The following is a 10587-nucleotide window of genomic DNA, read 5'->3' as shown; positions in this document are numbered from 1 at the left end:
GTTACTAGGGAGAAAGGAAAGAAAAACATTAAGGAAAAAAGAATAAAAGATATGAATAGTTGCGGAAGAATTAGAAAAGAAAGGAAGAAACTGGCTAGGAAGGAGGGGAAGAAGGGAAGAGGGAAATAAAGGATGAAGGAAAGTAAGGAGAAAGGGAGAATGAGGAAGTGAAGAGAGAGTAAGGAACAAATGTCCGCCGAAGAACTGCAACCATGCAAAGAATGTTGTCATGTTGATCCGTCAGTAGCGGCGGAAGAGGCTGCTACCTCTGTGAAAACCCGTGGAATGTTCCAGCAGATGCCACATGGCGGAAGGACCGAAGTAGAGCAAAGTTGCTGCATTGCCTCGGTACGAAGCACGTGCTTACGCAGCTCAGAGACGGCAGCTGCTGCTTTCTTATGCCCTTGCGAGTAAGTTGTTAGGACAGCAACAATGCGCTCTTACTGCGCGCAAATAGGCGTTATTCCTCTTACTTGGAAACTACGATTTCATTTCAGATTAGGCGTTCTCACCTCGCGGTTCTGCAGTGTGGTTTGTGTGGCCCATGTTTCGTAATATTGTATAATTCTGCGCAATCAAAGAGACTTAAAACCCAAATTAAATACAGGTATTTAATTTTAATTGAATAATTATCGAAATAACAAATACAAAATGTACTGAAGAAATAGTTGTGTAGTATGTCAATCTATCTGTGGTAGGCAAAATTTTAATATGATTTTTAATAAATTGCTATTTATATTCAATTAATTGTTATTTATAAATCATGGGCCTATGAGTCGTTAGGATGAATGTAGACCTAAATCGTAAACACTGAGAACTTCTGTTTTAAATTTTTCTCCGCTCAAGAATATCGCAGTTCCTTTACCAAACCGTTGAACTAACTTCCGTTTCTCAAATATGTCAGATCATTGCAACCAGGATGTAAGAAATGTTTGCAGATGGTCACTAGCTCATTGGATTTGAGATTCTCACAGCGGTCACTATGAAGAGTATGGGTGTCTGTGTTGTGACGCCGTTCTTTCTGAAGAAAGTCGAATTACCGCCTGCCTCTGCTGCTGTTTCGTGGGTTACTCTCCGACTTTGAACATGGAGGCGATATATTCCTCCTAAACTCTGGTCTTTCTCCGAAGTTCACGGCGTTGCAACTCTTCCGTTAACGGTTCCTTTGAAAATATGGTGAAATTCAGATATTTGAGAACGATAATAGCAAATCACAAGTGGATTAATGGATATTATTTTTATAGCTAGTGGGGTGGGACTAAGTCCCTTGTACTGCGGCCACTTCTGGCCTATTGTACCAGCCCCAGATGATAGGTGAGGGTGATTGTGGAGCAACTGGTACAATAAAGTTTAACAGGGGAAACCGAAGTACTCGGAGAAAATCTGTCCTAACACCACTTTGTCCACCACAAATACCACTTGACCAGACCCGGAATCGAACCCGGGCCACCGCTGTGGGAAGCCAGCGACTAACCGCTTGAGCTATGGCGCGGCTACTAATGGAGAAATTAAGAACGGATTGAATTCAGTTAATGCTTACATCATTCGGTTTAGAATCCTTTGTCTTTCCGTTTGCTGTCTGAGAACCTAAAGATTAAAAGACTAAAATGGATCTTGAACAAATATGATTGGAGGGTGTGGACTGGATTCATCGCCTCGGAATAGGGAGCAGTGGCTGTGTCTTATGAACACGGTAATGAACCTTCGGGTTCTATAAAATTCTGAGAATTTTATGACAAGTTGAGCATCCATTTGTCTCTCAAGAAGGGCTCTGCCCCACGTAATTAGTTTCTCAGTTACATATTGAATTGAAGAAACCAAGGTAAGGGAGAGATCACAGCTTCTTTACGCAACTGTTCGTAATCAAGCCTTTAACTCATCAACTAAATACCAGGCACTTCAACTTGCTGCACGCCAAGTAGTTTTGAGTGGCCCGTGAGAATATCCTTCCACCCCCCCACCCCCAAACGTTTAACGAGTTTCTCTTAAAAAAGAAATAATGTTAACAAGAACAGGGTGTTGAGGAGAATATTCGGACCGAAGAGAGTTGAAGTGACAGGAGGTTGGAGAAAACTGCATAATGAGGAGCTTCATAACTTGTACTCTTCTCCAAGTATAATTAGAATGATCAAGTCAAGGAGGATGAGGTGGGAAGGTTATATAGCACGAATGGGGGAGACGAGGAATGCGTATAGGATATTGGTGGGAAAGAAAGAAGGAAATATATAACTGGGAAGATCAAGGCGTAGGTGGGTGGACAATATTAGAATGGATCTTAGAGAGATAGGATGGGATGGTATGGATTGGATTGATCTGGCTCAGGATTGGGACCAGTGGGGTTCTCTTGTGAACACTGTAATGAACCTTTGGGTTCGATAAAATGCTGGGAAATTCTTGAGTAGCTGCAGAATTGGCGGCTCCTCCAGAAGGGCTCACCTCCATGAGTAAGTAAGTAAGTAAGTCTTTTCACACGAAACCTACTAAATATCTTAGAAAATCGTGGAATTAGTGTATCATCGAGATCGTATGCAAGATAGATTCAGTATAGCAGACATACAACAGTCGATATTTAAGTGTAATTGACTTGTGAATATTTAATTTAAATTCATTTTTAGAACTATATAAGAAAGAGACCACTAGGAACACCTAAACATAGATAGATGGATAACATTAAACTTAGTCCTAGAGAGATAGGATGGGGTGATATGAACTGGATTGATCTGGCTCAGAATAGGGACCAGTGAAGTGCTCTTATCAACACGATAATGAACATTCGGGTTCCATAAAATTGTGGGCAATTCTTGAGTAGCTGCACAACTGGCTGTTTCTCAAGAAGGGCTCAGCAACATGAAGTTATTTTTTGAGCTCTATAGGTTCAATTTTCTTATTTATGTGCATGTGCTCCACAGATCCGATTGCTGCAAAGCTGATATTTCCGGATGTGCTTTTTATAAAAAGGCTTGCGGATGAGTACACTAGATACAATGTGGCCAGTCTTTTGAATTTGGTCAGTCCTGATATGATACAATTTTCTATTGCAGAATAAGAGGTATATTTACATATAAATTTTACAATTTTTATTATAATAATGTATTTTTTAGAATAATTCCGAAGTACTAATTTAAGCCTACCGTGTTTTATTAAAACAACACATTTTCAGGCAAGAGAAGTGAGTGAACTTAAATACAAAATAAATACAACAGAAATGAAAGTTTCCTCAGATCACGTTCTAGAAAATAATGTACAGAGCAGCAGGTGCCATTAATTTCCATTAATGATGTCGCTTGACATATGGACGTGGTCGGTTGCAGCTGTAATTGCTCGCGTCGGCCCTTCCTCAGTTGCTGTTTTGCGGATCTACTGCCGCCAGCCTCGCATTGCCTCCCAGACTGACAGCCGACTGCATTAACCTTACAGCAGGGGCACTTCCATTGTTCGGCTGTTCACTTGACGATAACAGATTGATGTCAGGTCGTGGCCCATTGGTACGAGTCAAAATCTGATGTAGTGGTAACGCTCCAGATTTGTATTTGGGGGAGGTGCACAATTCGAATTTCACTCTGCGGGACACGGAAACACCAACACTTTTCCTTCGTCCCTCCAGAAAATTAACGGGATATTTTTATTTATTTCCTTGGGTGATGTGAGACTGAGTCCAGTTTGTACGTCGGCCATTGATTGACCTATTTTACCAGACCCGGATGAGAGACGATGAGCGCGGAGCAGTCAGTGGAATTAGAATTGGCAGGGAAACCGAAGTACTTTGATAAAACCTGCCACAGTGCCACTTTGTCCACCACAAATCCCACAGAACCTTACCTGGTATCGAACACGGGCTGCCCCAGAATAACAGGATAGTACCCTGATTAGGCTACGGTCACCTCATTTCAAATCCTTCATAATTCATTATTCACCACTCTCCTTGCCATTCGGCGCGCTATATGTTACGAGACAGTGACGGTGTCTTGAAGCGAATCACAACGAAACCTAAGATATAAACGTATTGTCCCTGTGCATAATTACTTATTGCCGATCACAGTGGCCGCGAGGTCTAAAGCATGAACTGTCTTCGTCCTCTCAGACACTGGGATCGTGGGTCCGAATCCCACTCGAGGCATAGATGTCTGTGTGCATTTATTCTGTGTTTGTGCTGTCTTGTATGCAGGTAGTGGCCTTGCGACTAGCTGATCCCCTGTCCAGTGAATTCTACTGACTGTGTAAAAGTTCAGAAACCGAAAAAGCAGCCAAGACGCATGGGGAGTGGAGGTATAACTCATTGCATTCTTAACCTCGGCAGTTGATGAAGGCAAGTTGCCAGGTTCACGACCCAGGAGAGAAGGATCTCCACGTAACGATTTGAGTGGGTCTTACAGCTTTGAGGAGAAGGGGGAAAAATCTCTTGTCCTTTCGGAGAATCTACCCCAGATTCCTCGGTCGTCCGGTCCATAGTCTGGTCGTTATAACGACTAAGCCATCCATGCCCATCCGTTAACTTTATAAGACGGCCCATATACGTACGAGTCTGGGTTGCGAGTCTGGCTCGAGGAGGAGCCGGGCTCGGATTAATTTCACCACACACGTATGAGCATGGTGACCCACACACGGACGAGTTTGGCTCATTGGAATCCGAGCCGAGTCGGACTCGCGAGCCAGACGCGTACGTGTATGGGCCCCCTAAGGACGAAAAATGTCAGCCCATTTTGACCGTAAGTTTTTCCTTTTGTATATATCGTTATGGTCATGCGTGTAGAGGATTTTCTCCGTTGTGGTAGGATGCGGGTACTCATGGCCGTCATTATGAAGAGGGTTGTTTTGGGAAGTGACCATGTGTAGAAGTTTATTGACGTTTCGGAGTAATTTACTGTTTGCATCTTCAGGGTCGAAGAGTAAGCCGAGTAAGAAAGAAGCAGCAATCAGTTATCACACCTCGGAAGTCAGTCATCATCTGTTAGTTTGTTTCTTTGTAGGTTTGTTTGCAGGAATGAAGTCTCAACGTTAATGCACACAGCTGGAAACAAAAATATATGACAAATATGCCTAGAATCGATCCCATGCTACCGAAAGTGACAACCAAGTGTTTAGCATTTCTTTTAGTATTTGGGAAGAAAGGGGTTTATACGTATTTCCGGACACCTTCAGTCCTGTCTTGAAGTATCTCGTGTCTTTCCGTAACTTCCAGGCAAATAACATGATGACAATTTCCACATCCTTCCAAATTCATCACTCATAAAGCATCCTGTCATTCTGTACTATATAACATAAACAGTTGAAACAGCTGGGTTAAATAATCAGTAATTTCAACCGAGACCCTCCACTTTGTGTCAACTCTTTACAGACTGAAGGTGTCAGGCATGGAACTAAATTTGTGGACACATGCAAAAGAAAATTTAGTCTTTCTTGATGAATAGGGTCTGTTGGGTTGTAAGGCAATGTATTTTAGAGAGAGCTCGACGTTTCGGAGGATCGTATCGCCTACAATTTCTTAACTTACTTTTTCGACCCTGACGATAGAGGCGTTATGTTCCTCCGAAGCGTTGGGTTTTCTCCGAACTACTCGCGTTACAACTCAAAAGACAGAACTGTTCATCGTCAGAACCTCACCCCCAACTGAATTTTTCTTATTTGTTCTTAGTGCTTGAATCATTAATATTCATGCACTTTTGAAATATGCAGCTGTGATGCATTTGTGACGTTTGTGACCACGATCTAAATGTCTCTAATTCCAGTTAACTTTTTGTTCTTGTAGAAATGGTAACGCGAGAAGAGGAGTTGAGCGGGTTGGCTTAGCGGTAACGCCCTGGATTTGTATTTGGGAGAACTCAGTTTGAATCTCTGTCTGAACATCAGGTATTCTGATAGACTTTTTTCGCAATTCTCCTCATCGATATAAGTAAAATCTGGGATATAATCCGATTACGTCACGACTGATTCCCTTCATATCGTTTCCAATTTGACCCTCTATAATCTAGGTACTAACATCATCGTTAAATAACCCAGAGAAAGGTAGACTTTCTTTTCCTTGGCACTACGGCCCCAGTGGCCTAGGCCTACCTCCATGAACTTCTCAGTTCACGAAAGGTAGACTTAGAAATATGAATACGTATAGTAATTATTATTATTATTATTATTATTTGGCACGCGACTGCCTCTGTGGTCTAGTGGTCAGAGTTCCTGGCTACAGATCCAGAGGTCCGGGTTCGACTCCCAGCGCTACAAGATATTTTCTGAGAAATTAAGCGTCTGGAACGGGGTCCACTCGGACTAGTGAGGATAATTGATGAGCTATTTCAAGGAAATAGCGGCTCCGGTCTGGAAAATGGAAATTAACGGCCGTGGGGATTCGTTGCGCTGACCACGCGACACTCTCTACCTGCTAAAGTTGGCACTAACTTCGCTGACAAGAGGCGGTCGCTCGGTTGGTATAGTTCGCTTGCGGACTAAAACCACGGAGTTTGTTTTTTTGGAAGTCTAGTTAGCTGAGGCACTATGCTACAAGTCGGAAGGTCGCGGGTTCGAGTCCCAGCGAGTTTATTGAATTTTTCAATTGATCTAATCCTTCCAGCCGCACTATGGCCCTGGTGTCGACTCAGCCTCTAACAGAAATGAGTACCAGCTATCCTCCTAGGGTGTAAAGGGCGGCCGGCCCGTAAGGCTGACAGCCTGACCGCCGTCTGTGAGACGAATGTCTTGGAAATATGGGAACCTCGACGTCTCACAACCCTACGGGCTTCCACGGTCTGTTACAGGGATACCTTTACACTTATTATTATTATTATTATTATTATTATTATTATTATTGTTCCTGTTGTTGGATAAATCGTTCGAGCCTTCGGAATCATCATTACTTCTAACTGATATTTTGAATACAGACCATCATCCCACATTTTCAGAACACAGCGTTTCGGAAAGTGACCATTGCCTTCATCAGCTGGAAACCTGAGGTATGGAATCCTACTCCATTCGGTCTGTTAGCAAAGCTGAACTAGGATCCAACTTTACAGTCCATCGCCTAATGGAACAGAACCAATTCCTTAAAGACTGTAGTTTGAAAAAACTTGGACTTTGTCCAAAATGTCGGTCAGAAACCTTCATACTTAGCCTCTGATACTGATTGGATTCATGACTTCCGTGGATAGACGGAAACTATAATAACCAGTTCTTCCTGCAGTAAATTATTCTGCACTGAAAGTGCTACACATTGAATCAAGTCTAGACCGGTAGAGTATAGGAGAGCGGATGGTCAGGAGAGATAGATGAGGTGGGAATTAAACGAGTGAAAGTTGGGGAGGAACACGATGTGCCCCTTCTAGCGAGTTGCTTTTGTGAGACAGATAGCCGATCTGGTTCCAGATGTCAAGGGAGTGCCCTTTCCAACTGACCCACCCCGGCACCACCCACCCACCCCTTCCAGCATTAACCAGTTCATCCTATGGCAACGAGTTCGAATACTTCCGTATATAAAGCATCGCGAATTTGCTGCAAACATAGCAGTCCCAGCTCAGCTTTAGCAACACACGTGAAGATGAAGACTGTTCTGGTAAGCAATACATAATTTCTTCATTTGATCTACGTCTTTAAAATAACATTTATATTTCCAGAGACCCGGAAATCAAAATCGAACGTAAGGATACTCTTGAGTACCAAAGCACCCGCAGAATTCACTAGGCCTCAGATATCAAAAGCTATTCGGAGGAAAACGAATTTGTGTTTAGTATTAAAAGAAATCATTTCTCCATTTATTGTTGGTTATATAGCGAATTCGAACTGTATAGGGCCGAATGGTAGGTTGTTTGATGGTTGCTGAATTGGAAAGGATCTGAAAGGAAGAAACCGTGGCCGAATCGAGGTATTATCTTGGAAGTTATTTGGAGCAACTGAGGAAGAGCACAAACATTTTAGGATAACCGATGTCCAGACAGAGATTCAGTTTTAGAACTTCACGAGTTTGAGCCCTGCGCATTGGAGCTTGTGTCACCTTGCTAAAACAGCTGAGTTCCGAGTTCCATATGGTGTAGCCTAGTTGGGGCACTCGGAGGTTCCTTCAGCTCTTCTGTCATTCTATTAAGTTCTGAGTTATTCCTTATCAAAAGTATCAGAGGAACCCTGTAGCATTGTCTTCTTGTGAGATATTTGTCAGTGGATAGACGGTATAACGTCGAATGGTAGATAGATGAATGATGAATTGGAAAGGATTCAGAAGGATTGGTCGCGGCATAATTGAAGTCTATCCTGGTATTTGTATAGAATGATTGAGGAAGACTAGGATAAACCTCAGTCAGGATAGTCAATGTCCTGGCCGAGACTGTAACCGAGAATCTCCCCAATACGAATCTGCCGCTACCGCTACTCTGACCTTGATGCGTCGATTGTCATTAAAATGTCATTAAATTAAATAACTCCATACAACAGAATTCTTAACAAAATAATAGTTTCTTAGCTATTCAGGAAATTCTCTGCTTATATATAGTCCAAATATTCATTATAATTTTCACAGAGTAGTCTTTCGAAATTCTCAGGTATGAAACTGAGATTTTACCACCGCTGTGGTCTAGTGGTCAGAGTTCCTGCCCACAGATCCAGAGGACCTGAGTTCTATCCCCTGCGCTACCAGATTTAATGAGAAGTAGTGGATATGGAATGGGGTCTACTCAGTCTCGTGAGGATAACTGAGGAGCTAATTGGAAGGAAAAGTAGCGGCTCCGGTCTAGAAACCCGAAATTAACGGCCGTGAGGTTTCGTCGCGCTGACCAGGCGATACCCTCTATTCGCTAAAGTTGGCACTAACTTCGCTGACAAGGGGCGGTCGCTCGGTCGGTATAATTCACATGCGGACTAAAACCACCGAGTTTATTTTTATTTGTTTGTTTGCATAACACTAATATTTAGGAACAAATGTAGGTCTCCAATGAAAGACGTAGCTACTAACATCGGTTGGTAGATGAAAGTGCTCTGAAGTTTTCGATTTGTTAATTCGTTGCAGTGCAAGAACATATTAAAATGCTTAATTCCATAGAGGGGAGAATTATGTGAAACTACCGCAGACTTTATCTTTCAGAACAGAATCATATATCCACAGTACGCAAACGCGTAACATTGCAAGGTTTCTTCGGTTAATTGCGCGGATGATAATAATCACTTTTATTTCGTATGATAATATTTCTCAACCATCGGTCACAGTGAGTCGTCTCTTCAGATGATTGCGTTATCTCACTTGTTTCAGATCTGTTCTCTAGTACTGGCACTGGCCGTATCTGGCGCCATCTCTGAATCTGGGAAACCCAGCAAACAGCAGACAAAGCGAGGGGTGCTCGGTTTGGAGTATGGTGGATCGGGGTTGGCCTTGGGCCAAGGCATCGGTAGTATTGATTTGGGCCATGCAGGAAGCATTGGTCTAGCAGGCTATGGTGGGGGATACGCCCTCGCCAGCGGAGGAATTGGCCTCTCCAGCGGAGGACTTGCCCTTAGCAGCGGAGGACTTGGACTCGGATCTGGTGCCATTGGGCTCACCGCTGCTGTCTCTCCCGTCCGCGTGACTACAATAACACAACAAGTCCCTGTCCCTGTACCTCACCCCGTTCCAGTCACTGTAAACAGACCTGTCCCTGTGCCAGTCCCGTCCCCATACCCCGTGTCCGTCCCTCGTCCCTATCCAGTTGCTGTGCCTCATCCCGTTCGGGTTGAGGTCCCGAAACCGTATCCAGTCACGGTGGATCGACCTGTTCCTGTCCCTGTGCCCCATGCCGTCCCTGTCCCTCGTCCATACCCTGTCTCAGTCCCCAAACCTGTCCCTGTAGCAGTTCCTGTGCCCCAGCCAGTAGCTGTTCCTGTGCCTCATCCTGTAGCTGTCTCTGTGCCTCAGCCTGTAGCTGTCCCTGTGTCTCAGCCTGTAGCTGTCCCTGTGTCTCAACCTGTAGCTGTTTCAGTGCCTCAGCCTGTAGCTCTTGCTGNCCCTGTGTCTCAGCCTGTAGCTGTCCCTGTGTCTCAACCTGTAGCTCTTGCTACAGTAGGTTTGGGGTCTTCCATTGGTAGCGGGTCTATTGGTGGCCTGTACAGCTCGGGATCTCTTGCAGGTCTGGGCTATGGTTATGGAGGTTCCATCTCACTTGGAAAACTTTACAGCGGTTCCAGCTCACTTGGAGGACTTTACGGAAGCTCTTTGAGCCTGGGATCCAGTGCTGGATATGGTTCCAGCTCACTTGGAGGACTTTACGGAAGCTCTTTGAGCCTGGGATCCAGTGCTGGATATGGTTCCAGTTCATTGAAAGGAATCTACGTACCCAGTTCACTCGGCGGACTTCATGGCAGTAGCTACGGATTGGGATATGGCTACAAGGGTTAGATGTCACAGGAATAGACACATTTTTGAAGAAGAATCGTTATCCATCTTCATTTTTCGGCGCAAACTAGCATTAGCATTGTACGTATAATCGTTATGTAACATAAAAATCAACCAAATGTTATCTTGTATTACAAATTTTTATAAATAAAATATAATAAAATTTATATGCGTTTTGTAAATAATTCTGACGAGATCCTGAGCTCCAGAGTTGGGACGCTGCAACGCACAGATATAGCTCGTTTTCCTTC

General features: G+C 43.7%; 1 protein-coding gene across 1 annotated transcript; it reads left to right on the top strand.

Annotated features, from left to right (window-relative positions):
- The first annotated feature begins 9193 nt into the window (after positions 1-9193).
- On the top strand, positions 9194-10339 carry LOC111861964 (tetra-peptide repeat homeobox protein 1). Its single transcript, XM_023846957.1, has one exon. It carries the CDS (start codon positions 9194-9196, stop codon positions 10337-10339), a length of 1146 nt encoding a protein of 381 aa, XP_023702725.1.
- Positions 10340-10587: the final 248 nt, after the last annotated feature.

Source organism: Cryptotermes secundus, unplaced genomic scaffold (genome assembly GCF_002891405.2).
Source record: "Cryptotermes secundus unplaced genomic scaffold, Csec_1.0 scaffold181, whole genome shotgun sequence".
In the NCBI taxonomy this organism is placed as follows: Eukaryota; Metazoa; Arthropoda; class Insecta; order Blattodea; family Kalotermitidae; genus Cryptotermes; species Cryptotermes secundus.
This window is presented reverse-complemented; position numbering and strand designations above follow the sequence as displayed.